We start from the raw sequence: 27,959 nt of genomic DNA on the forward strand, positions 1-27,959 counted from the left end.
ACACAATAACCACCATGATGAAATCTTGAAGAAGTAGAAAAGTCTGAACAGACCTATATCTAGTATGGAGAGTAAATCAGAAATCAAAAACTTTCAACAGAGAAAAGGCCAGGACTGTTTGGCTTCACTAGTGAATTCAACCAACACTTAAGAGTTGGGGCGCCTGGGTGGCTCAGTCAGTTATGCATCCGACTTCAGCTCAGGTCAGGATCTCACTGTTCCCGCTTCAGGCTCTGTGCTAACTCCTCAGAGCCTGCAGCCTGTTTCAGATTCTGTGTCTCCCTCTCTCTCTTGGCCCCTCCCCTGCTCGTGCTCTGTCTCTCTCTCTCTCTCTCAAAAATAAAGACAATATTAAAACAAAATTTTAAACAAGAGTTAATGCCAATGCTTCTCAAACTCCTTTAAACAATTGAAGGGGAGGGAACACTTCCCAACTCATTTGTTGAAGCCAAGGGTACCTTGATACCAAAGCCAAAGACATCACAAGAAAACAAAAACAAAACAAAACCAAAAACAAAACTCCCAGCCAATATTCCTACAAATATAGATGCAAAAATCTTTAACAAAATACTAGCAAACTGAATCCAGCAGCATATTAAAAGGCACACACACCATGACCAAGTGGGATTTATCTCTGGGATGCAAGGATAATTCAACATCGGCAAATTAATTAATGTGATACACCATATTAACGCAATAAAGGATAAAAGTCACATGATCATCTCAATACATGTAGAAAAAGCATTTGAAAAACTTCAAGATACTTTCATGATGAAAATTTTGAACAAAGTAGGAATAGAAGGAAAGTATCTCAACATAATAAATGTCATATTTGAAAAAACCATAGCTAACAACACCCTCAACAGTGAAACACTGAAAGCTTGACCTCTATGATCAGGAACAAAGCATGAGTGCACACTCTTAACACTTGTATCTAACATAGTACTGGAAGTCTTAGCCAGAGCAATTAATCAGGAAGAAAAAAACAAAAAGGTTAGAAATCAGTAAGGAAGAGGTAAAACTGTCCTTGTTTGCAGATGCCATGATCTTATATATACAAAATCCCACAGACGCCATAAAAAACTTAGAATAAATAAATGAATTCCGGAAAGTTACAATTTAAAAAGACAACATACAAAAATCAGTTGTGTTTCTACACTAACAATGAACTATCTAAAAAGGAAATTAGGGAAAGCAATTCCATTTACAGTAACACCAAAAGAAATAAAATACTTAGGAATAAAACTAACAAAGGAGGTAAAAGACTTGTATACTGATAACTATAAAACATTAATGAGGGGTGTCTGGCTGGCTCACTCAGAAGACCATGCGACTCTTGATCTCATCATGAGTTCGAGACCCACGTTGGGTGTAGAGATTACTAAAAATAAATTAATTAAAAAACATTAATTAACAAAATTAGACAAGACACAGCAAATGGGACAATATTCCAAATTCATGTACTGGAAGCCTTAATATTGTTAAAGTGTCAGTTATTAAATTTTTGTGACCAATTTGGCACTTTCAGAATTTTGTCCATTTTGTGTTTTCGAATTGATATGAATGTTCATAATATTGTCTTATTTTTTCTATTTGTTATATCAATGCTAGTTCTCATTTTTCATTCTATATTGTTTCTTTTTATTTTTAATTTTCTTAGCAATTTTTGCCACAGATTTGTTCAATTAATTTCTAGACAAAAGCCCTTTTTTTGTTCATTCAATTTTGTTCCTTCTAATTGATTTTTGTCTTTAGTTTTATCAGCAGGCTCCACTGTCAGAGCAGAGCCCAACACAGAACTCAATCCATGACCTTGGGATCATGACCTAAGCTGAAATCAAGAGTCAGATGCTCAACTGACACTGAGTCACCCAGGCACCCCTGTCCAAGACTTTTAAATGTCACATTTCCCTTTTTTTGCAAAATGTTAATTTTATGTAAGCACATTTCTTCTTTTCCAAAGAACTTTTAAAGCAATAGTTATGCTTCATAATGGCAGGGATTTTTTTTCCCCTCATTCACTCTTCTGTGTCCTAAGTTTCTATCTTTTGTGTTTTTAACCTACTTGTATATGTTGCTGTTACTGATATATATAATAGGACATTTTTTCCATTTTATTTTATTTTATTATTATTTTTTTTTAATTTTTTTTTAATGTTTATTTATTTTTGAGACAGAGAGAGGCAGAGCATGAACGGGGGAGGGTCAGAGAGAGGGAGACACAGAAGCTGAAACAGGCTCCGGGCTCTGAGCTGTCAGCACAGAGCCTGACGCGGGGCTCGAACTCACAGACGCGAGATCATGACCTGAGCCGAAGTCGGCCGCTTAACCGACTGAGCCACCCAGGCGCCCCTCCATTTTATTTTTAAATTTATATTTTACTTTAGTGATAGTCTTTTTTTCTCCCATACTGTCTGTCATTGGGTTAAATATTCTTTTGTTAATTTGAGTTATATTTCATGCTTAGTCTTCTGGTGTTCTTTCCTAACTTACTAAGGACAATACTTATATTTATTTTGTAATGTCAATTTCTTAAACATATACAACTTGCCATAATTCTCACCTACCTCCCATGATCTCCTTTCCTCCTTCCATGTAGGTTTGAATTATTCAATTATTTTATATAGGGATACAAGTTGGGGGAATTTGCTTTATGGGGGCAATTCATCAATTTTTATGAATTATTTATCCTTTCTATATATCTTTCTGTTTGTCTGGAAAAATCCAGTCATTATGTTATTATTTACAGCCCTCAGATTTACAGCCACATGGATGCTTAAGTAAAAGCTTTTTCCCAGCACCTTGTCAAAGGGTGGTCCTAGGAAAGCATAAAGGCTTCAGAAGATGAACAGTTCATTGATTTCTCTCTCTCTCTCTCTCCCTAAGAGCCAAGAACTCTGGAATGTGTTAAAATAAGAAGACTCCTCATCATTAACTCAAGTGGAAAAAAAAATCACATCATGAAAGAAGAGATCATTACAGAATTGGTTGCTTGAATATGTAATTTGATACTAGATTCATTGATTGCTTGAATATATAATTTGATTCTGGATAAAAAATAAATGTACAATTGTTTTTTATTTATTTATTTTTTTTAGTGTTTATTTATTTTTTAGAGATAGAGTGGGGCAGAGGGAGGGAGACACAAAATCCGAAGCAGGCTCCAGGCTCTGAGCTGTCAGCACAGAGCCAGATGCGAGGCTTGAACCCATGAGGCAGAAGACCGTGACCTGAGCTGAAGTCAGATGCTTAACCAACTGAGCCACCCAAGCACCCCACATACATTTGTTTTTTAGTGTCTATTGGTGAAATTCAGCGACAATAGTTTTGCACTCAGTTAAATTTCAACAGAGCAACTGGCGTTCAGGTCATATGAGGACAGTGAAGTTAATAAACACATAGTAGGGGCAGTTTAATCTGATGGCAGCAAGAAAATAATAAGATAGTTATCAGAAGTGGCTCAACGGGTCAGCACCAGATTAGCATCTTTTCCCCTTATCTTCTTTGTCTACAACATACAATTACCCCTTCCTTCTTTCTCATACCCACCCCCCTTTGCTTTCCCTAGCAGAGCAACACTTTTTTGGTTTCCTGAAACCTGTGCTCCCCCGAATTGCAATTCCGAGACCCCAAATAACAAACCTTTGTTCTTTTTTAAATCCACCTCCAGGTGGATTAACACCTGCTGAGCAATGCAGACAGCCATACCTCTGAGCAAGAGCTCAAACGATTGAGGTCTCCCCACCTCCCCCCATTTCCTTTTTCTCTGGGTCCTGGTAGAGTGGAAATGGAAAGAGTGTATGTTTTTCCCAACACTTTCTCAAAGTGTTTCCAAAACGGCCACCTCTGACAAATGCACCGTGTTTCAGATGGGGAATTTACCCATGAGACTGGAAACCCCAACCGCTGGCTCCCGCGAGTGGGTGTAGCGGTGAGGACTCCAGCGGGGGAGGCGGGGGGCGGCGAGGAGAGCCATTGCAGCAGCTCCTCGGGGCGGGGACCCGCCGCGCCTCCTAGGCTTCCAGCTCCTTTAGCGAGAACCCTCGGGCTTTCCAGCTGAGGCCGGCCATCCCGCGCGGCAGGGAGCGACGATGGAGAGGCTGGTGAGCCGGGCCGGGCGGGACGCGGGACGCGGGACGGCGGGCGCGGGGTGGGCGATGCGGCGCGCGTGGCCCCGGGCTGGCGGCGGGCAGAGCTGTCCGTGGCTTCGGTGTCTGTCGGCGCTGGCCCCGCGACGCTTCACCTGGGGAGGAGCGGATTTTGCCTCCGGAAGGGAGGTCTTCAGGCAGTTCCTGGCGGCCCGGGTCCCTGTCCCAGTGTCCTGGAAAAAGGATGCTGCCGGGAGACGCTTCTCCCGGGCTCTTTCGGAGGGGAGCTGGGCGGGGAGGCGCGCTGGCGGCCGGCGGGCCCTCTGGGCAGTCCGGCGGCCTGGCTTACTGGCCGGGGCTCGAGGGCGGCAGAGCACGTTCTGTTGTACCCTGTCCCAAGGAGGGGATGGCGGTGCTGTTCTGGCTCCGTCGTGGCACCCAAAGCTGGGGTGGGGCTGCAGGATTCAGGGCTCGCTCTCTCCGGGGGAGCTCGCTCCCTCCTGGGATACACCGGCCTCTTTTTCCATCCTCCGGTCCCTTTGTCTTGAGAGCCATAAAGGATTTGCCTTGAGAGCCTATAAATCCGGGTTAAACCCCAGGATATCCAAGAGAGACAGACCCTTTGTTTATTCAGGACCTGTTTACTAACTGAATGGGAGCCTTTTTATTTACGCTGCTGTAATGAAAAGAAATAATAACAATGAATAAAACAGTTAAAATCCAAATGCAAGTAATACCTCAGGGTAATTTTTTTCAGATGTAGTTTACTGGCGACACCACACAGCCAGTCATTCGGCATCTTAACAAAGGAGTATGGTGGCCTGCGAGCTAGTGTTTCCTTGCGCTGGACGCTTCTGATCTTCACAGCCTTCAGAGAAGGAATTTTACAAATAAGGAAACAAGCAGAGAGGTTAATTTTTACATGTCCATGTGACTGCATGTGATGGGATCAGGATTTGGACCCAGACACTCAGGGGAAGAGGCTCTGAGCAGTTGGTTGCCAGAGGCACAGGTCTCTGTGAACCTTGGCCTGGTCGGCAAAGAGCTTCTGGATTTCTCCATTTAATATTTGTACTCCCTGTATATGAGATGTGATTCGTGGATTTTTTTAGTTACCTAACATGTCTTGGTATTTACTGCATCTTAGGCGCTGTATTAAGTATTTTAAATGCTGAGTTCTTACAGCAACCCGATGAAATAATAACGATATTCATTCACCGCTTAGCTGTGTCACTTACTATTCTGGGATCCTTACATGTACTACTTTGTTTAGTCTTTTTAATAAAAGAGTTCGGTGCTGTTATTTTGCCCACATCTTGGAGAGGTAGAGTCATTTGTCCTGGCTCACGCATCCTGCGTTTGTGCTAACCCAACTCATCACCCAGGATAATTATTTATATATTTAATAGCAAGGCTTCCCTCCGAATTCCCTAGTCTCAATCATTGTGTTTTGCTTCTTAAAAACATTGTCGGCTCCCAGCTTACACACTGCGTTTTGGTGTGCATCTGTTTTCTCTGTTATCCTAAAACACAGATTTTCACTACGAGAACCAATCCGTTCTGCATTTCTCATCATCTTTGCTTTTGGATTTCCACATAAGAGAGGGGCATATGGTTTTTTAAAAAAATACCATGGAATTAGAATGCCAAAGAAGACTTTTTGGTTTCAGAAGCCAAGGTGTTGATATAGCAAAAGCCTAAGCATTTGAGTTTTAAAAGCCTAAATATGCTGAAAAACCCACGACATATGTTATTCCAGATGGGAGAAACGCAGGGTGATGGAGGGACCAGCTTTCCCAACCCTAGCGGAAGTAAATGTTTTCTAGGCTACGAGAGCAAAGAGGGTCTGTCTGAAGTCTATATTCAGACACAAATTTGTGCTCTGAGAAGGTAGCCCTGTGCCTGGTGCCCATGAGTGGGGAGTTCAGGGAGGATGATAAATAGAACTTACAGGGAGGTGTTGAAATCCAAGAACAGAAAACACCTGTGCCTTGCTTTCTTGGGGGCAACTATGGAAAGAGACTGGCCTCCCCATCATGATAAGTGAACAGTAAGACAAGAGATGGATAGGCAGAGAACACGCAGAACGTCCCTTTGCTGAACACAGGGAGAATCCAGGAGCACGGAATCAGGAGAACAAAAGAGAAGAAGAGAAGACACTGTAAGCACAAGGTTTAATTGTTTAGTTGCTATGACCATGATGTCTTGAGGGGAACACGGCCATCTTAGAGGATGCCACCGTGGAGAGATGGTTGTAACCGAGGATTAGCAGCCCTGCCCCGTGGCTTGGCATTGTGTGAGCCTCTAGGAATGGAGATGCAATGCAATGCCAGAGACTGGAACAGTTGTGAAGTGCTGGGGTGGCAGGGGGCTGAATTGACAGAGATTATGTGACATTGACTGCAATGAAGTCTCTACCTCTAGTTGGAATGGCAACGTGAAATAACAATGAAATTTAGTTAAAGAAAAATACAGAGAAACCCACATTTCTTATGTATCTCTATTATAGAAAAATGTAGGGATAAGTTACATTTCTGGCCTGTACCCCTTACAATGAACACACATGTAGACCAAATGAATGGATCTATGGGGCTACTGTAGAGAGAGGTTAATCTGTCTACATCCCATCCTCTCATCTTATAGTAAAATCATACCCAGAATAACATTTCATTAAATATCACCATGTAAAATGCCAGGGGTTTCTGCCCAGTCACTTTAAGCATTGAAGAAAAAAAAAAAAAAAGGACATTACTGTTTTTTCAAAATGTGCGATTCATGTAAAATTTGCAGAATTCGCGGGGAAAAATACTTCAGCAAACTTCAAGGCAGTCACATCTTTCTGAAAGATGGTTACCCCTGAGTTACATTTTTAATGTTAACAGATGTGGATTATTTGGGATGTAAATGCTCTCTAACGTTTGTAGTCTCTGTGTTTTCTGTATGTATTTATGGCAGTTTTTTTTTTTTTTTCCCCTGACCATCCTACATCTTTGAGACCTTGCTGTTTACAGTAGTGGCTTTGAGAGCAAGGCCTCCAATTGCTAGGGATTGCCATAATGGATGAGCCACACGGTTGCTTTGCCCTTCCCGTATCCTGAGCACAGTCTTTTATTTCTTCCATTTATAGTCCCTGGTTCTACATCCAAAGAACCAAAGTTCTGTGGTGGTTGAAACTTCAGCTGCAGCATTTCTGGAGGTAGCAATGAGATGGAAGCTTCTTGAGCTTTTTGTCCACATCCAAATGCCCATTTCTCTGCTTTGCTTTCTGTCTTCAGGTGTTCGTTGGGCTCTTGTGTCATCTGTCTGCCTACAGACTGATTTGGTTCTTCGCAGCAGTGAGGCTCTGCAGGGCGGCCCAAGGTAAAAAGTTATTCAATTCCCCTGTGTGGAGTCTAGGAAACAAAATTTCTGGGATGGAAACATTTGGCCACTGTTGTTTGGCCTGTGCTAGTTCATTTGTCTGCGTGAATTATTTAAATGTGTAATTTGCTTGGAGGAATGGGAGTGGTTCTTTCTGCTTTCCACATTTTTGTTTTCAAAGTGGAAAAAGACATTGGATACTTACAAACTGTTTTCATAGATTATACCAGACGTAAAAAAAAATTCTTCCTAATTTAAGATGTTTTTTTACCTATCAAATCGAGTAACTTCTAAATATTATTTAAACATAATTCCCTGTTTGTAAAGATAGGGAAACGCTTGGGGAGTATAAATTAATATACCCTTTTTAGAAGGTATTCTAGCAGTAAGCTTTTTAAATGGGGTTGCCCCTTTTTATAGAAAACTATGGAAAAGAACGAAATATTGAGGTTCCATAGGTTCACAGTCTGTTATGTAACACATGCTTGTGCTGTCCACTTATCTGCTGAATTTCCTGATTGGGCCAGACCTGTCTGCTCTGTTTCATAGGAAATCACACCTCACTTTGCTGCTGGCCTGTTATCACCTTCCATGTGATGTGCCTTTACGACAGCCTTTACAGCTGGGGGCAGGGCAGGTTTCACACCATCCACAGCACAGGCTTCACCAATTGACTGGGGGAATCTAAATGGAATTCTAGAGAAACATCAAAGAATCGTAAACGTTCTCACCAAATTATTTCTTCCATAGTCAAAAGAGAAAAATCGCCTAAGAAGTTAAAACTCTAGCTTTGATTCCTTTTCTACTCTCCATTCTAAAAGCAGCAGTTTCTTCAAATCTCTGCTCTGCAAAATCTCAAGGAACTTTCAGAAAACCCCAATCCCAACGGCAGGTATTGCTTCTAGAACTTTTTACATCTACCAAGACTATGCCTCCCTAAAACTATATATGTGTAACATCTATATTAACTCACTGCTTTTATTTTTGGGAGGCGGTGTGGGATTCTGGATATATGTGTGTATTCATTTTTCATTCTCTTGTTTCCTAATGAAATTAGGATTAAATATTTCCCTCTGAAAACTGCTTTATCAGTTTCTTTGGATTTCAATACATTATATTCTCCTTGTCACTCATAGTAATTGATTATTCTTCCTATGGTTTCTGGTGTAATTAGAGTTAAAAGAAGCATGTAAATTTCCTGTTTTATTGCATTGTGGACAGTGTTCAGGATCATAAAGTAGCAGCTTTTTTTGCACCCTTTTTTTTTAAAATTTTTAATCTTTATTCATTTTTGAGAGAGAAACAGAGTGTGAGCAGGGAAGGAGCAGAGACAGAGGGAGACACAGAATCTGAAGCAGGCTCCAGGTCCCGAGCCATCGGCACAGAGCCGGACGCAGGGCTCAAACCCACAAACCGTGAGATCATGACCTGAGCTGAAGTCGGATGCTCAACCAACTGACCACCCAGGCGCCCCATTTTGCGTCCTTTTTCAAGTTCAATTTTGGGGAATGTTTGTAGAGATTGTATGTTCTCTTTGTTTTTTCTTAAATATTTATTTTTGAGAGAGAGAGAGAGAGAGAGAAACAGAGTGCACACAAGTGGGGGAGGGGCAAAGAGAGAGGGGGACAGAGGATCTTAAGTAGGCTCTGCACTGACCACAGCAAGCCTGATGTGGGGCTCAAACTTGTGAACCATGAGATCCTGACCTGAGCCGAAGTCGGATGCTCAACTGACTGAGCTACCCAGGTGCCCCTATATGTTCTATTTGGATAAAAGTTTATAAATACATACCTATATGCATATACATATATAATTTATATATAATGATTCATATATAAATATTCAGTTTTCAAATCGTCTCTATCCATATATATATATATACACACATATATATATATATATACACATATATATATATATATATATATATAAACTTTATTCAAGAGAGACAGAGAGAGTAAATGGGGGAGGGGCAGAGAGAGAGGGAGAGAGAGAATCCCAAGCAGGCTCCGCACTGCCAGCACAGAGTCCAATGTGGGGCTCGAACTCATGAAACTGTGACATCATGACCTGAGCTGAAACCAAGAGTCTGACGCTTGACCGACTGAGCACCCAGGTGTCCCTTCTCTATCCTTATATTTGACTTTTTTGCTTTAGATATATTTTTTAATATATGGAAGTGAAACTCTCCCATTATCTCTGTGGGTTTAAAATTTTTTCTTTGCAGTTCTATTGGCTTTTGTATGTGTCGCTTATGTTGTTAGGCATATAAAGGTTTATAATTAATATATCTTATTTTAGATTGCTCCTTTTGTCATTTTGAAATGTCCCTTACAGTGTTTTTATCTTCTATTCTTTCTTTTCCCCTTTTTTTAAAGTTTTGATGGCCTACCGGTGAAACATTCTAGGTCTTTGAATTTTTCTTTAATTTTTCCCATATCTTTATCCCTTTGTGCTATATTCTGAAAGAATTTCATAATCTGGTCTTCCTACTTAACTAATTGACTCTTCAGCAATGTCCATTTTGCTAAGTGAGCCAAGTTAAGATTTTATAGATGTCATTTGCTACACCTCTAATTTCTACTATTTACAATGCTGGCTTCTTTTTACACGTAAGATATGACATTGATTCGTGTCAAAGTGTTTCTTGATTTATGATATCTTTATTCGTTTGGTAGGAGTTCTTAGGTTTTGTAGAGTTCATTTTTCTTCTTTCATTGTGTCAGCTTTCTCACACCTGTGCCTGTTTGTTTTTATATCGCAGTTTCCTATGGAATCATCTATCATATCAACATGAGTAGCCAGCATTGTGGGGGAAGAAGTTATTGTCATGCCTTATGCTCTGCATTGCATTAAGTAAAAATGTGGGGGTGTGTAGATTCTTATTTGGCTGCCAAAGCCGTCTGTTACGATGCAGCCTCCTGAAGCACTGTCCTGAATATCTCTCTACCTTACGTTCCCGTATTCAGCACTGCTTTCTGGAGGCAGACGCCACTGTTGCTGCCCCTTCTTTTGCAGGGTGTGTGTGTGTGGAATGTATGGGGCTGCTGTATCTTCTTCACTTAAACTCATCACTCTGCCAATTGTCCGTTGGCCCTTTCCCTGCTTCTGCCTCTCTGGGCACGAACACATTCTATTCTATCTGACAGTGTTCATCTTCAACCTCATTCTACCTACTTTCAGTTTCCAGGGATTCTTTACACAATATTTGTTCAGTGGGAGTTTGCTTTCTTGTTTTTCTACTCTGTTACTCTTAAAGATTGAATATACGTATTTGAACGTATATTTCTCTAACAGTATCAACATTTTAACAATATTAGTTATTCCAATCCATGAGCATGGAATGTTTTTCCATTTCTTTGTGTCTGCTTCAATTTCCTTCATAGGCTTTCTGTAGTTTTCAATTGCTTTCATAAGCTTTCTATAGTTTTCTATAGCATACAGCTCTTTTCCTATTAGGTTAGATTTATTCCTAGGTATCTTATGATTTTTGGTGCAATTGTAAATGGGCTCAATTCCTTGATTTCTCTTTCTGCTTTTTCATTGTTGATGTATAGAAATGCAACCAATTTCTGTACATTGACTTTATATCCTACAACTTTGCTGAATTCATGTATCAGTTCTAGCAGTTTTTTTGGTGGAATCTTTTGGGTTTTCCACGTAGAGTATCTTATATATCATCTATGAAGAGTGAAAGTTTGACTTTTAACTTGTCAGTTTGGATGCCTTTTATTTCTTTGTGTTCTCTGATAGCTGAGGCTAGGACTTTCAGGACTAGTGGTGACAGTGAACATCCCTGTCATGTTTCTGGTCTTAGGGGGAAATCTCTCAGTGCTTTCCCATTCAGGATGATATTAGTGGTGGGCCTTTCATATATGGCTTTTATGATGTTAAGGTATGATCCTTCTATCTCTACTTTCTTGAGGGTTTTTATCAAGAAAGGATGCTGTATTTTGTCAAATGCTTTCTCTGCATCTATTGAAAGGATCTTATCCTCTCTTTAATTAATGTGGTGTATCACATTCATGGATTTGTGAATATTGAACGAGCCTTGCAACCCAGGAATGAATCCAACTTGATCATGGTAAATAATTATTTTAATGTACTGTTGGATTCGATTTACCAGTATCTCTTGAGAAATTTTGCATCCAGGTTCATCAAGGATATTGATCTGTAATTCTTTTTAGTGCTGTCTTTGTCTTGTTTTGGAATCAAGGTTTTGCTGGCTCCAAGAATGAGTTTGGAAGCTTTCTTTCCGTTTGTATTTTTAGAACAGTTTGAGGAGAATAGGTACTAACTCTTCTTTAAATGTCTAATAGAATTCCCCTGGGAAGCTATCTGGCCCAGAACGCTTGTTTGTTGGGAGCTTTTTGATTATAGATTTGATTTCTTTACTGGTTATGGGCCTGTTCAAATTTTCTATTTCTTCCTGTTTCAGTTTTGGTAGCGTGTGTCTGGGAATTTGTCCATTTCTTCCAGACTGTCCAGTTTTATGGCATATGATTTTCATAGTATTATCTTATAATTGTATTTCTGTGGTGTTGGTTGTGGTCGTTCCTCTTTCATTCATGATTTTATTTCTGTGGGTCCTCTCTCTTTTCTTTTTGAGAGGTTTTGCTAGGGGTTTATCAATTTTGTTTATTCTTTCAAATGACCAGCTCTTAGTTTCATTGATCTGTTCTACTGTATTTTTTTTTATGTGTTATTTATTTTTGAGAGCAAGAGAGAGAGAGCACAAGTGGGGAAGGAGCAGAAAGAGAGGAGGACACAGAATCTGAAGCAGGCTCCAGGCACTGAAGTTGTCAGCTCAGAGCCCGATGCAGGGCTGGAACTCACAGACCTCGAGATCATGACCTGAGCCGAAGTCGGACACTTAATCGACTGAGCCACCAGGCGCCCATCTCCTGGATTTTTTTATTCTATATTGTTTATTTCTGCTGTAGGATTTATTATTTCCCTCCTTTTGTTAGCTTTGGGCTTTATTTGGTGCTCTTTTTCTAGCTCCTATAGGTATAAGTTTAGGTTGTTTATTTGGGACCTTTCTACCTTTCTTGCTTCTTAAGATAGCCCTGAATTGCATTGTATTTTCCTTTTAGGACTGCCTTTCGTGCATCCCAAAAGGTTTGGACTGTTGTGTTTCATTTTAATTTGCTTCCATGTATTTTTTAACTTTGTCTTTAATTTTCTGGTCATCCCATTCGTTCTTTAGTAGGATGTTCTCTACCCTCCATGTATTTGAGGGCATTCCACCTTTTCTTTTATGGTTGATTTCAAGTTTGATAGTGTGATCTGAAAATATTCATGATGTTATCTCAGTCTTTTGGTACCTGATGAGGACTGATTTGTGACCCAATATGTGATCTATTCTGGAGAATGTTCCATGTGCACTCTAGAAGAATGTGTATTCTGCTGCTTTAGGATGAGATGTTCTGAATTTATCTGTTAAGTCCATCTGGTCAGTGTGTCATTCAGAACCTTTGTTTCCTTGTTGATTTTCTGCTTAAATGATCTGTCCATTGTTGTAAATGGAGTACTAAAGTCTCCTACTATTATGGTATTAGCAGTGAGTTTGCTTAGGTTGTGATTAATTGATTTATATATTTGGGTGCTTTTATGTTGGGTGCTACAATTGTTAGCTCTTCTTGATGGATATACCCCTTAAATATAATATAATGGCCTTCTTCATGTCTTGTTACAGTCTTTGTTTTAAAATCTAGTTGGTCTGTTATAAGTGTGGTACTCTGGCTTTCTTTTGATATCCATTGGCATGATAGATGGTTCTCCATCTCTTCACTTTCTTTTTTTTTTTAATTTTTTTATGTTTATTTATTTTTGACAGAGACAGCAAGCAAGGGAGAGGCAGAGAGAGAGGGAGACAGAGAATTGAAGCAAACTGTGCACTATCAGCACAAAGTCCGATGTGGGGCTCAAACTCACAACTGTGAGATTATGACCCGAGCTAAAGTCAGATGCTCAACTGACTGAGATACCCAGGCACCCCTCCATCCCCTCACTTTCAATCTGCAGGTGTCCTCAGGTCTAAAATGAGTCTGTTGTAGGCAGCATATAGATGTATCTTGTTGTTTGTTTGTTTGTTTGTTTGTTTTTTTATCCATTCTGATACTCTATGTCTTTATAGTAGGACATTTAATTCATTTACATTCGGAGTGCTTATTGAAAGATACGAACTTAGCGCCATTGTGTTACCTATAGATTTTGTGTTTCTGGTAATGTTCTCTGGTCCTTTGTAGTCTTTGCTGCTTTCAACTCAGAGAGTCCCCCTTAGAATTTTTGCTGGACTGGTTTAGTGGTCACAATTTCCCTTAGTTTTTGTTTGCCTGGGAAACTTTATCTCTCCTTCTATTCTGAATGACAGCCTCATTGGATAAAGCATTCTTGACTGCATATTTTTCTTATTCAGCACATTGAATATTTCCTGCCATTCTCTTCTGGTCTGTCAAGTTTCAATGGACAGGTCTGCCTCTCACCTTATGTGTCTACCCTCGTAGGTTAAGGACCTTTTGTCCCTAGCTGCTTTCAGAATTCTTTCTTTGCCTTTGTATTTTGCAAGTTACTTTATGATATGTCATGGTGTTGACCTGTTTTTGTTGATTTTGAAGGGAGTTCTCTGTGCCTCTTGGACTTGGATGCCTGTTTCCTTCCCCAGATTAGGGAAGTTCTCAGCTATAATTTATTTAAATAAGCCTTTGCCCCTTTTCTTGCTCTTCTTCTTCTGGGACTCAATGATATGGATATTATTTCATTTTATAGAATCACTTAGTTCTCTAATTCTCCCCTCGTGGTCTAGTAATTTCCTTTCCCTCTTTTTCAGCTTCATTATATTCCATCATTTTATCTTCTATTTCACCTATTCTCTCCTCGGCCTCTTCGGTCCTCACTGTCACTATATCTAGTTTATTTTGTGTCTCAGCTATAGCATTTTTTAAAATCCATCTCGGCGACTTCTCAGGTCTTTGATCTCTACAGCAAGGGTTTCTCTGGTGTTTTCTATGCTTTTTTCAAGCCCAGCTATTAGGCTTATGACTATTGTTCTGAATATATTTATATTGTTTATATCTGTTTGGAGCAAGTCTCTGGCTGTGATTTCTTCTTGATGTTTCCTTTGGAGAGAATTCCTCCATCTTGTCATTTTGGCTAAGTTTCTGTCTTTTGTGTATTTTAAAAGCATATTAGGTGTCCTATACCTAAGAGTAATGCTATATTAAAAAAGGGTCATACACTGCTGAGCGCCTGGCACTCCGGGAAGTGTTTCTGGTGTTGTGTTGAGTGTACTCTCCTCTTGCATTTTGGCTGCTTTATGCCACTGAACAGTCCTCCGCAGAGCTCCTCCTTGCTTGTAGTGGGGAGTGTTTGGACCTTTAACTAGGTGTGCTTTGATTTGTTTGTTGAAGCAACCCTGGGGGAAAAAAGGAAGGGGAGGGGAGCCGGATCCCATTAAAAGAGAAAAAAGAAAGCGGAGAAAAGAAAACCAAATAGAAAATCAAAAACTATAAGGCCGATTCCAAGGAAAGTGAAAGGAAAAGAAATTGGGGGGGGGGGGGGGGAGGAAAGCAGAAGGAAAAAGAAAGGAAGGAAAAAGAAAAGGATTTAAAAAAAACAAATAAAAAATATGTAATAAGAAATGACAAAAAACAAATCAGAAAGTCTGAGCCTGATTCCAAAAGAAAAAAGAAGAAGGATGAAAAAAATGAAAAAAGAAACCCAGAGTTGTCCGTTGGTGTGTGTTTGGGGGGTGGCTGTGCTAGTCTGGAGGCAAGGCCGGCTGTGTTGGGTCAGTCTTGTTCCAGTAAATAAGCAGTTGCTAGGCATGGAGAGGAGGGGTTAGGTGTAAGTGTGTCCAGCCTCCACTGGGGGCAGCTGTGCTGCTCTCTGAAGTCCCACCGCATTGTTGTTAGGGGGAAAAAAGGACGTCCTCCCAATCTAGGGGTCTCAGATTGGGGTCTCAACTAGGGATCTCAACCCACACTGTTCAGGCAGTCCTCACAGAATAGCGAGGGCGCTCAGCTTGCCCTGCGCCACAATTCTCCTGTGCCTTCTCCTTGGCACTCAGTTGGGATTCAAAACCCAAAGTCTTAAAGGACTGGCGTGACAGTGATCTGCTCTCCTGCTCCAGAGTAGAGCCTTTCCACCCGGCTGATGAAAGACCTTTGGCTCACACCTGCGGGGTCTTTTGTCCTTGCGGAGGCAATAAACTGTCTTTCTAAAGTAGTCCAGGAAGGAGATTGTTCTCTTCCATTGTGCCCCAAAGATCACTACATCATGCTGTACACTCTGGGACCAGCTCCCTCCTCCCCGGGATTGCGTGCCACAGCTCTGCTCCAAAGAAACTCGTGCACTTCCAGAACCTGAGAGTTTCAGCTCCAAAGACTGCACAAACTAGTACACTCAGTACTTTTCGCTCCCTAGTCCATGGTCCAGAGAGGTTTTCCTCTTGTGCTAACTCACTGCTGTGCTTTCACAGCCCCTCTTTGTTTCCCTTTTTTCTCTTCACAGAAGGGGTTCCCACTTCTCCATAACAGCACTATTTTATCTCCCACAACTCACACACACATGCATCTCAATCCTGCCAGGCTGTCTCCTTCCAACCGTGGAGACCCTTCTGTCGCTCCGCAGATCTATTTCCTGGGTGTTCCAAGTATTCTGACCTCAATAAGGCTATGTTTGAAGGACAAGGAAAATCCAGATCCCCCTTCTTCTCCACTATCCCCCTTCCTCCAGCATTTTCCCCTATGTTTTCTATATTTAACTTTGAACATGCATTTTTAAATCAGAAAAATGTGTACTTGTATGTATTAAATTTTAAAATAGAAATGTTCTTTTATGATTCTATGATAAAAGTGGTGACCCAAGATGAAGAAGAGCTGCTGAACACACCTGCTTCCTTAAGATGCTCTCTGCAAAATTCCGAGGAAGTCTTGATTGTGACATGGCAGAAAATCAAGGCTGTAAGCCCAGAAAACATGGTCACCTTCAGCAAGAACCATGGGGTTGTAGTCCAGCCTGCCTATAAGGACAAGATAAACATCACCCAGCTGGAACTCAAGAACTCAACCATTACATTCTGGAATACCACCCTGGAGGATGAAGGGTGTTACAAGTGCCTCTTCAATACTTTTGGTTCCGGGAAGATCTCAGGAAAAGCCTGCCTCACCCTCTCTGGTGAGAATCTCTGATAATACATTGTCTCTGGCTAGAAATGTTGTTTTCAAGAATGTTTGGAACATGGTGGTGGTGCCTAGTTTTTCAGGATCTTAACCTCAGAAAGGTTTATAAGAAGAAACTTAGCCTCTCATGTCTACCATAACGTAGTTATGGTTCATTGGAAGAGTTCGTGGGGCCACATTGAATCTCTGCCTGGAGTTATCTTTGCTCTGAGGAATTGTGTTGTCAGCAAGGGTAAATTAAGGACGATGATGAGGATAATGGGGTTCTCCTAAGTAGTGATATGATTCTGACCTGGCTTTGCCATTAACAATCATGTGACCCTGGAAGAGTCCCGTCCACTCTCTGAAGCAGAGTTTATTTATCTACACAATAAGTATAAAATAGATTATCTGTAAAGTCCCTAACAGCATAAACATTTTCGGATCTAAGGAAAGAGCCAGATTGGGATAACCTGAAGCCAGTTATGTGGTACCTCTCATTTTGGTTTAATGTAGTTCTCTCGGGATTGAAAGGGGATGTACCATAAAGGCCTTTCATACCTGAGGCCAACTAGAGATTTAACTGGATAATAAGCATTCTTTTACAATGCAATAGGGTTAGTTTGACAAGATTCCTCTCCTTTTAACTGACACATAACTGAGATCAAGAATTAAGAAGTGGGAATGAGGCATAACTTTGGAGCATAGCACAGTTGGTGGTAGATTTAGAAGGGAAAAGACAAATTTAGACATAGTTATCAGGAATGTTAAAGTGAGAGTTTGAACACACTAAGAATATTGGACCTGGGGTAAGAGGATGCTCAGTAGACAAGAGTGCGAGGGACATATGGCAACACCAAAAAAAAAAAAAAAAAAAAAAAAAAATATATATATATATATATATATATATATATATATATATTTCTTTCACTTATTTTTGCCTATAGTGAATCCTCTCTGCAGAATCTTATGTCAGATTTTCTTCTTGATTCTATGTCTTCTGTTCTGTCTCTTTGTATCCTTTTTTCCTCTCCCCCCGCCTCCAATCTTTCTTCCTTCTTTCCTTTCCTTTTTTTCTCTCTCCTCCTTCCCTTCTTCCTTCCTTCCTTCTTTCCTTCTTTCCTTCCTTCCTTCCTTCCTTCCTTCCTTCCTTCCTTCCCCCTTCCTCATCACTTTTCATCTTTTTCCTTCTTGTGTCATTCTCATTTCTGTTACTTTTTCTTGTTCCCCTTCTCCCTCCATCCTCCTCCTTCTCCTCCCCCTGCCACTTCTTCCTCCTCTTCCTCACCTCCTCCTCCTCCTCCTTCTTCCTCCTTCTTCCCTCTTCCTTCTTCCTTCTTCTCCACCTCTTCCTCCTCCTCCTCCTCCTTCTTCTTCTTCTCCTCCTTCTTCTTATTCCCCCCATACTTTACCCTTAATATTTTGTAATAGTTTTTGCCTGAAAACCACACTCCCCTGAGTCTTCTGGGTAGTAACCCCATTCTTTTCCATTCTGACCCTTTCCAGCTACACCTTACAGCCTTCATCTAAGTCATCCTTGGATATACCAGAGCACCTTGCCACCCAGTCTCACCATGTCAACCCTACTCATCTTCCCTCACTTTTATCTGTCTTCCCCAGTGCCCCTTGACATTAGTATCTGGGTACTCTTTGGAAAAAGCCACAGCCTTTGGCCCCATTTCCTCCAGCCCACTGTCACCCTCCCACCTCTTGAACCTCTAAGCACAGACCAGGCTTTCATTTAGTTACTGCCCTTTAATTATCTTGAGGGCTCTGAAGCAACCACAGGAAAGCAAAACTGCATTTGCTCAGCAGAGATAAACTGCACATTGAAAAATATACGATGGCAATGAATTCATCAGTCAAGGGACTTTTGGAAGGGAACAGGACTACAGCTGGACTAAAATAATATCCTTTTCTCATTAACTAGTTGTTTTAACTCCATTCAGGTGATCTCCAAGGTCTTTCCAACTGTCATTCTGTGATTTTCTAGTTCTGGGCATGTGAATTTCTAATTTACATTTTTTATGGATATTCCAAGCAGGGACTTTCCAAGTCTCCTCCATGCATCTCATTCCCTGGTCCAGCTCCAAGCAGAGAAAGGCCATCCCTAAGCAGCAGCCCCTCTACGGGCTCTCTGTTCTGAAACTGCCCTGGTACTTCTGAGAAGTGCAAGCTACCTGTATGGAAGTGCTGATTGGTGACTATTGTCAGACTATGAGAGGGATATCCAGAAGAAGGCAGAGGTGCTGCATTGCCCGTGGAAAAAGAGAACAGAATAATTAAGCTCTGGACTGTATGGGAAAGAAGATGCCCTTTATCCATTCAGCTAATTCCCCTGCAGAGAAACGACAGAGAGGATTTTTCTTGTTGCAGGGTTGTACTAGGCCAGTTTCCATCCTGCCGGCCAGAGAATTAGACACAGGAAGAACTGAGCTGCCCCAGTTTGGGTTGGATGTGCCATCTTATGTCTTGAGCCCCCAGTGTCTTTCTGTACAGATCTTCCTTCATCCTCTGAGGAGAATGTGGTGCTTAACTGATGGCAGACCGTCATTTTTTTTTTTTGTCCCAGTACAGCCCACAGTGTTCCTTCACTATAAATTTTTCGAAGACCACGTAAATATCACTTGCTCTGCCAATGCCCGCCCAGCCCCTGTGATCTCCTGGAAGGTCTCTGGGTCAGGGATTGAAAACAGTACTGAGATTCTCTCACACCCCAATGGGACCACGTCTGTCACGAGTGTCCTCCAGGTCAAAGACCCCAAGAGCCAGGTGGGGAAGGAGGTAATCTGCCAGGTGCTACACCTGGGGACTATGACCAGCGTCAGGCAAACTTTGGACAAAGGTAAGAGAAGGTGGGCAAAGATGTGTCACACACCTGGAAGGTGGTGAATGTTTTGCGAGCCTGTTGGTTTCTTAGCAAAGGAGCTAGTAAGAGAGAGAATGGCATAAGTGGGGAAAGAAAAACAGGGTTGAGGAAGCCAATAAAGCCAATTTTACTTTGGTAAATGTGGTATGTTGCCCACATACCAAATGCTTTTGCTGAGATCCATTCATTCATTTATTTTTCCACACTGCTGACATTTACTGAGTATCTGTTCTGTGCCAGGCTTTGGGACTGTTGAAATGTGACAGTAAGCAAGGCTCAGTCCCTTTGCTCAGAAAGCTTCTGGTTTACTGGGAATACAGAATGGGCAGTTACAAAACTGTGTGTTAAATGCTTCAATAAGAAAGCTACGGTGCACCCTGAGAGGACTGAGGGCGGGGAGGAGGGACGTCAGCTCAATCTGGAGGGATCAAGGAGATTTCCCGGAAGAAGTGACCTCTCCAATAAAGGCTTTGGTAATCTACACCGTGGAAAAGGGGCAACAGAGGTTTTAAGAAAGAGGCCTATCGGAAGGTGTTTTTCTCACCCCTTTGAAACAAACTGCCTCCTGTTCAAAACCCCTTTTGCTTTCTTGTGTTTTTCTCTAAACTGCTATCTCTGGGTCTCATGGATATAAGAAGTAAAGGTTCTGGGTGGGAGAATGAAGGGAGTGGCCGTTTTAGAGGCAAGACACTTTGCGAATAGTCACGGTTTTCTTTCTCTCTGTGGTTCTGAGGCACCAACTCTGGATGAGGCTGTCTGTAATAAGCCTCCTAAAAAGGTATTGATGGGTTTTGGGTTTTTTTTTTTTTTTTCAGGGAGGATTTTAAGCAACAGAGCCTGGAAAAGCTTTTTCCTGTGTATGCCTTATTGGCGTGGTGGCCTCTAAGCAAAATTTCCTGTAGTCATTTTTGGGGTCCTTGTAAAAAACAGATGAATCAAAAAGTCGACATTTAGGTAAATTTGGTCAAAAGCTATGCAGTATTAGATTTGGATACTTGTGAAGAGATCCTCATTTTCAGCCAAGGCAAAGGGTCAATTTCCCTGAAAAACAAGAAGTTGAAAAGGAACTGGTCCCAAGAATGCTAAAATTGACTTATGTCATGTATAATGTGTGAACATCATTTCTGTAATGTTTGTTTGTTCTGCGAATGCTTACTAAAAGTCTCCCGCGCTTCGAGCATGTGTCAAGCATAGAAACTGTTGAACTTAGACACATCTCTGTCTGAAGGTGCCCGATTCAATTATGATGTAACAAATCCCTTTACGGAGGTAGGGGGAAGATGCTGGAAACTCCCAAATCAGGAGGCTCTTCCTCCCGTCTTTGTATTGCAGAGTGATGCTGAGGAACTTTGTTGGCCAGTGGAAAGAGCTTTAATAACAATGAGGCAGATTAGAAGACATACAGTAAAAGCATTGAAATGAGTTACTCCTGGGATCGGAATCATGAGATGCATGATTTTTTTTTTCTTTCTATTACTCTGTATTTTCCAAAGCGCCCTCAATAAATATATGACTTTCACGGACCGTAAGGCAAAGAATATGCACTTTAGAGGCAAACCAAGCTCTGACCAAGCCCTGGTTCTGCTGTTTACTACTCTGATTCTGGGCTTGCTTAACTTCTCTCAGCCTCAGTTTTTTGTTCTATTGTTGTTGTTTGTATATGTGAGATAATAATAATAATACCTAACTCTTGGGCTGTTTTGAGGACTAAATGAAACCACACATTCAAAGGTCTTAAGAGATAGCAACCACATAAACCGTGTGGTTAGATTATTATTAACTAAATGCTATCGAAATAATATAAAACCATGAATGTAAACTTCAATAGGTATGTATTTAAGGGTAGTTTTCATTTTAAGCTCAGTTCTAGGAAAAACTAATCACAACTGTTTCTCTATCCTTTTTTTGCTTCAACAGCTTCTTATGACTTTGTGTCTCCTTTTTCCCCCTCAACATCTATAGGCTTTTGGTTTTCAGTTCCACTATTGTTAAGTATTGTTTCCCTGGTCATTCTCCTGGTCTTAATCTCAATCTTATTATACTGGAAACGTCGTCGGAACCAAGACCGAGGTGAGTGATCACGAGAAATACACAGAAGGAAACAAATGACTTTTTAATAGCAATTTGGGGGGGGTCGCGTGAAGATGTAAATAAGGGGTGGCAACAATGTGTTTTGTTCGCTGTTTCCAAAATACCTAAATGTTTCTGGTATTTTAGAACACATCAGCGTCATTTTCTTGTAATTGGACGTTAAAACTGGATGCTTCTGCTTTTTGTTTCCTAAAATCATTTAGTGGCTAATTATTTGTAACTTGAGAGTAAGGGTTGATGAGAGGAAGTGTGGAAAATGTTGATCCAACCATTGTTGAATCAGCTGATGGCAAAACCAGGGAGAGAAGTCTCAGCGTCCACACTGTGTTCTTCCACTTACTACTGAGAAGGACAATCTCTTTTCTTTTTACAGCGCTCCCCAGGGCCAGCTACTCCATGTAACAGACTCTGAAATTATCCAATATACTCACTAATTAAATAGTATTTTCTCTGTTATACTCTTACTATGTCTCAAACACTATAGGCAACATGTAGGCAATCTTCCAACTACATTATGTCATTCTGTCCTTATAGACTGCACGTTTTCTCTCTGTCCCTTACAACATCCATCACAACATCTTATGTATATTATTAGGTGCTCAATAGCTGTTCATTAAAATAGTGAATGAATCAGTGGATGAATGGGTGGGTGGCTGGCTGGCTGGCTGGAAGGATAGATTTTGAAAGTGATGTTTTCAATTCTCCTTTTCTTATTGTAATTTCAGTACCTCATGAATGCTGAGTCTAAAGCATTGTGAGATTTTATAAAATGAGACGCTGTAAAACAAGAGGAGTCTGCTAGAAAGAGAGAATTAAATTTTTTTGTTTTCTGAAGACAGTGCATAATTTGTTAAAGTTAATGCAAAGCTGCAGTTTATGGCATGTTGATGGGGATTTCCAAGGGTGAAAGGCTGATATGGGAGTTTTCACCATCTCAGATAACTGTAAGGGAAGGAAGAAAATGTTGGTGTAGAGTGTTATTTTAAATTTCTATTAAAAACTTCACTTAAGCGCTACTTTTCCCCCTTTTTCTTTTATGTCTCATGAGCTATCTCTCATGTGCTAGGTTTTTCAAACACTTAATTCTGCATAAACCTTATATAAACACCAGATTAATGTCATTTTATAAAAAACAACAAATCTTCAGTGCCAGTGACCCCTTTGCAAAAGTAGTCAAAAGAATGTGTTCTGTGGGGAGAGGGGATTACATATCAGATAATTTTATTGCATATAAACATAAGCCCATAGAATTCATTAGTGCTCTGCAGAATGTCAAAGGCAGAAGGCTGTTTGACTCTATCCAAACGTTTCGTTTTTCCAGTTAGGAACTGAAGCCAGAGAGGGAAATTGACTTTTTCCCTAAGGTCACACAGCTAGTTAACAACAGGTTTAGGACGAGAACCGTGGCCTTGGTCTCCTGACCTCTGCCAGAATGTTCTTCCAGCTGTGATACCCTGGAGTTCTGACTTGAAAGGCACTGTTGGGTTGCATTTATTTTAGTCTTAGCTTGCTGTTACTGCTGTATTCTTTTGGAAAGTACGAAGAAAAAAAGTATGAAGTGTTCAAATTTGTTTTAAAAAGTCCCTGTTGGACAAGAATCTTACAATGCAATCTATTCAAGCCCAAGGTAACTTCCACTAGAATGGGGCATTTGAAGAATAATTGTCCTTTGTTCATTAAGTCTTAGGTTTTCTGGGAAAAAGAATTGTTCAAGGCCTTTTCCAATTCCTGAAGCAAAGGGAGTCAGCTTATCTTTGTACCCAGGCTTTTCTCATTTATGAAATAAACACTTGCACCTCTCTAGGATCTTGTAAGCACTAGAATTGCTATTTACTGATGATATCTTCGTGACATATGGCCAACCCAGTTAATTACACTGAATGTGAAGTGGCATATTTTGGGTGGCTGAATTGTTTTGTGGGTTTCAAAAATGTTAATAGGTCCCATACACTGAAATAGCTAGTAAAACCAAGTGTTTGTTATGCTGGAGACTTAAACACTCAGGACCAAAACTTAAGTTATACAAAAAGTTGGCAGAAAGGGATGAAAACCATCGGAGATCCTGACGTTTAAAATTTCTTTAAGTAACAAATTTTGATTATCAATTTGTGATGAAAGTGAACAGTCTTACTACATTTGCTTCCTACTTTTTCCCTACCCTTGCTTTGGGTTTTCCTTTTCTCTTCTCTTTGCTTTCCATCATCTGAAAACATAAAACTTTTGGATGGGCAGGGGAACATGGTGATCAGTCAAAAATGACACCAAATTTCTGGACCTGGTTACTGGAAAAAATGGCAACTGTTCAGAAATAAGGAAGTGAAGAGGGGGAACTAAATGTGTGTGTGTGTGTGTGTGTGTGTGTGTGTGTTCATGGTTCATGGAGAAAGAAAGAGGAGAGAAAGGATGAATTAATTCTTGCACTAGTTGAATGTGGGCAAAGAAATCATCTCTGAGAAGCTGCTGGGTGGTAAGACAAATCTAGTTAAGTAAGGGTTTGACTCTTTGTTAGGGCCATAACAAACGCAACAAAAAAAGCTTATTTTAGGCCAAAATCACTTATTCATCACTCACAAAAGCACAGCAAACTTAGTTTCAGGATAGAGGGGTAATCTGTAATGATGATGCTATTTTTGTACAAATTAGGATCTATTTTTCTCGTGATCCTGTTTAACGCCAGAGAGAATGTTGTTCTTTTCACCAGGAAAGGTGTCCTCTGGAGGAAGATATGGTGAGTTAGAGGCAGTTGCTTTTTGTTCCATTCCTGATAGGATCAGATCACAGTTACTTCCCATGAGACTACAACAACCGGATAATAATAGATTGATAGGTTTTCAAAAAAAAAAATCCCTTTTATTTTCTTTCATGAAGGTAGTGCTTTATTACTGAAATAGAAAGTGAAAAAAAATAAAATTTCCTAGGGAAAATTTCCCCTATTCTATAATATTCTATTAAAACCCAATTGAGGTCATAAATTTTTCCCTTCCACATATACTACAATGAAGTCAAATTTGGGATTGAAAATAACCTCTTATTTCTCGTTAGTCAACCCACCAATGATTACGTGCTTCTCAGTAACAAAAGCCTCACGTGGGGGCAGATCTGAACAGATAATCATCTCACTTTTCGAAATGTTTGAGTAGCAGCTTTCTTTTGTTTGATTGAGTCAAAGTATAAGTGGAAAACAGTAAAAAATTTACACAACCGTAGGAAATGCCTATTCCAAACTTCACTTTTTCTTCAAATCATCCAGCTATTTTGTAACAAAGTGGTTTTTCCCTCACCAACATTACCTGTATAATTACCTTGAATTCTTTCACTTCACTTCATAATAACCTGACCTTTAAATGGGCTGTCTGTTCGTTGAGAACCATGGAGGTGTTGATAAAACACTGTGTCCTCAGTGGAATCATGTCGCTTTCTCTTATTTTAAGCCTAGTACTATGTCAAATACCAGAAGTGCTCAATAATTTTGATGGTGAAATAGTGATTAGTTGTAAGGGCAATACAAAAAATATTTGTTCCCAAAAACAAATGCAAGTCTTTGCTTTGCGTAATAATTGTACCTATGTCTCCCTAATGCAGAGTGGTTGTGGGGGCGGGGGTGGTCCTTACCCCTACTCCAGTTTCCTCAGAGCTCCAAGCAGAAGAGATGTGGCACTTTTTATGAGAGAAGTGTTAAGCAACCTTTACTGAACTGCTTAGGTCAATACCGCCGGGAGAAATCTTGCCTTCCAACTGATTTTTCTACAAAAGTTTACACTCCAATGGGTGCAGATGCCATCCATCATCTCAAAATGGCAGGGCATGATCTGATTACAGAGTCATTGGCCAACAGAATCTTAAGCCCGGGCATTCTTGCCTGAGCTGCTTTACGTCTTTTAGCACAGATAGTGGATACTGGGCATATTGGCAAGTTTAAAACATTGCAGTTTCTGGTGAAGAGTTACTTACGATACTTACGATTTACATAGAGAATGAGAGGTGGCACCAAGATAAAATCCTAGGCCTTTTACTTCACTAACTACACGCCTTGAGGGGAGGCCCACATCCTTTCAGTTTATGTGCTAGAAATCTGATAGCCCTTGAAAGGCCCTCCATGTGTCTTTTTTGTGACACATGAATGCTACCAAATGTCTAGCAAGTTAATATCCACAGGAAGCAAAGCTCAAGGTCTTATAAATAAAATACACATAGATCATTTAAAATTCTTTAAAAAAAAAAGTTTTTTTTCTATGTTTATTTATTTTTGAGAGAGAGAGAGAGAGAGAGAGAGAGAGAGAGACAGAGCTTGAGTGGGGGAGGGCAGAGACAGAGGGAGACCGAGAGTCCGAAGCAGGCCCCAGGCTCTGAGCTGTCAGCACAGAGCCCAACATGGGGCTCGAACTCACGAACTGAGAGATCATGACCTGAGCTGAAGTCAGACGCCTAACTGACTGAGCCACCCAGGTGCCCCAGATCATTTGGAATTCTTTAATGTTTTTTTCACTTGTAGTCTTAAGTGATTCTGCAGAACATTTTTTCCTAGAATTACCTGTCCTTTTATTTTTAAGCAATTACATTTTTTTTAATGTTTATTTTTAAGAGAGAGTGGGGGAAGGGCATGGAGAGAGAGATGGACAGAGGATCTGAAGCTGGCTCTATTCTGACAGCAGAGAGACCGATACGAGGCTCAAATGCATGAACTGTAAGATCATGACCTGAACCAAAGTCAGTCACTTAACCGACTGAGCCTCCCAGGAGTCCCTACCTGTGTCCTTTTAAAGAGTCACAGTGTCCTTGTGTCACATTGGATCAAGAAATGTCCTTATCTTTCTTTGCCAATTAAATATGCACAGGAGTATTCTGTGTTTAGTGACCCTTTTGTTATTTATAGAAATACATACCACTATGTATAGAAATTATACATGTTTGAAGTTAATATCTTGTTCTTTCTTTTATCTAGAGCCCTAGAAGACTCACACAGAACCCTGAATATTATGTCCTGGTCTACTTGAATCTGATTCATGAGAAAGGCAGGAGGAAAAGGGTCATTCTCCAAGAACAAAAGAGGTAGGGGTAAAAGACCTAAGAATTTCAAGATTTCCTTCTGCCATGTAAGCGACCCAGTGCTGGTGAGTGTTCCAAAAGGAAGTCATTTCACCTCTCAAGTCTGTTGTAGGACTTGATTTTGTGAAGTAGGGCAGTGTTGTCCTGTTGAATGGACTCTGGATCAGTAGCCACAACTCAGAGACTGACTCTGGCTCCAGCTGATGGCAGCCCCACGTTCATCACTTTCTCTCAATGAGCTTCCACATCTGCATCCAGAAAATTAAGAAGTTGGACCAGATAATTTGCCATTCTGCTCTAAAAACTGATGTAATTCCAGGAAAGAAAATGAATAATGAAATGAAAAAGAGAAAGGAGAATACAGAGAGGTGTTGAGGACCAAAGAACTTTTCTGAGACTACCTTTAACCTTTCTGTTGATGTTCCTTCTCTTCTTCCATATTGTTCCTAGGTCCATGAGTCTGTTTTTTCATGTGTTTCTTCATTGCATTGTTAATAGCTGGTCTTTCTAAAGTCCTTGGTTTCACTGCTATATTTCATGTTCTTTTGTGACGTTTACCACAATGAATGTGGGACTGAATTTATTGCAAAATAACATCGGCAACCTTAACTTTACTTATCTATTTTTATAGAAGAATAAGTATTGTTAGTCCAACAGTTCGCATATTTAAAAAAGTTTGCATTTCCTGTCCCATTTGACTCATAAGATGTCAGTCCTATTTTAGTCGTTGTGAATTCAAACTTGTGTAATGAAAACATATGATAAAAATAGGCATTTAGGAAGTTTTGTAAATAACAGTCAGTCAATTCAAATGCTTTTCTCTCCTGTCTTCTTTTCTCATGAGTTAACTTCTCATAATAGCAGAGAAGGCATGTATGGGTTTATAGATCCCTTTGGTCTAAATATATTTCCCTTTCCTTTCCTTTCCTTTTTATTTATTTATTTTGAGGGGGGATGGGACAGAGAGAGAGACAGAGAGATAGAGAGAGAGAGAAACTCAAGCAGGCTTCATGCCCACCACCCTAGGATCATGACCCAAGCTGAAATCAAGAGTCAGACACTCGACCAACTGAGCCACCCACGTGACCCCTAAATAGATATTTCGAACTAGTGGAACAATTTTGAACTCTTATTACTCACAAGACCAAATTAGTGACTTTTTCAGTATTGCCTGCTTTCTTCTCTCTACTCCGTGACTAAAACTTAACTTGTTTTCACTGTTGAATTGGATATTTGTATATTTAAGCCTTTCATATGTTATTTAATTCTGTATTATTTCATATATTTGTATTAAAATACTGAATGATTAAAAGTAAAAGTGTCAAGGCTAAATATTTGGTT

The 27,959-nt window shown here is 40.4% G+C and overlaps 3 protein-coding genes across 6 annotated transcripts in view; 2 read left to right on the forward strand and 1 right to left on the reverse strand.

Moving 5' to 3' along the window:
• Positions 1-3,086, forward strand: part of LOC106972226 (uncharacterized) — a 35,724-nt gene extending 32,638 nt beyond the window's left edge. The window contains exon 7 of the mRNA XM_053221894.1: positions 2,887-3,086. Within this exon, the coding sequence (XP_053077869.1) occupies positions 2,887-2,911 (25 nt within the window). The 3' untranslated portion in view covers positions 2,912-3,086. The remainder of the gene's footprint in view (positions 1-2,886) is intronic.
• On the reverse strand, positions 545-4,902 carry LOC128315177 (caskin-1-like). Its single transcript, XM_053220849.1, has 2 exons — positions 4,826-4,902; positions 545-4,663 (listed from the first exon to the last, which is right to left on the reverse strand). Exons 1-2 carry the CDS (start codon positions 4,885-4,887, stop codon positions 4,282-4,284), a joined length of 444 nt encoding a protein of 147 aa, XP_053076824.1. The 5' UTR covers positions 4,888-4,902; the 3' UTR covers positions 545-4,281.
• CD200 (CD200 molecule) lies at positions 3,239-27,950 on the forward strand. Of its 4 annotated transcripts, none has more exons than XM_027077725.2 (6): positions 3,239-4,103; positions 7,364-7,448; positions 16,308-16,628; positions 19,185-19,457; positions 21,444-21,551; positions 26,515-27,950. In XM_027077725.2, the coding sequence occupies exons 1-6, from the start codon at positions 4,092-4,094 to the stop codon at positions 26,520-26,522; spliced, it is 807 nt and encodes a 268-aa protein (XP_026933526.1). In that variant the 5' UTR covers positions 3,239-4,091; the 3' UTR covers positions 26,523-27,950. The 4 variants fall into 4 exon arrangements, with proteins under 4 accessions (XP_026933526.1, XP_026933527.1, XP_053076823.1 ...); XM_053220848.1 differs by lacking the exon at positions 3,239-4,103 and adding an exon at positions 4,860-4,998; XM_027077726.2 differs by lacking the exon at positions 7,364-7,448.
• The last annotated feature ends 9 nt before the right edge of the window (positions 27,951-27,959 follow it).

Source organism: Acinonyx jubatus, chromosome C2 (genome assembly GCF_027475565.1).
Source record: "Acinonyx jubatus isolate Ajub_Pintada_27869175 chromosome C2, VMU_Ajub_asm_v1.0, whole genome shotgun sequence".
In the NCBI taxonomy this organism is placed as follows: Eukaryota; Metazoa; Chordata; class Mammalia; order Carnivora; family Felidae; genus Acinonyx; species Acinonyx jubatus.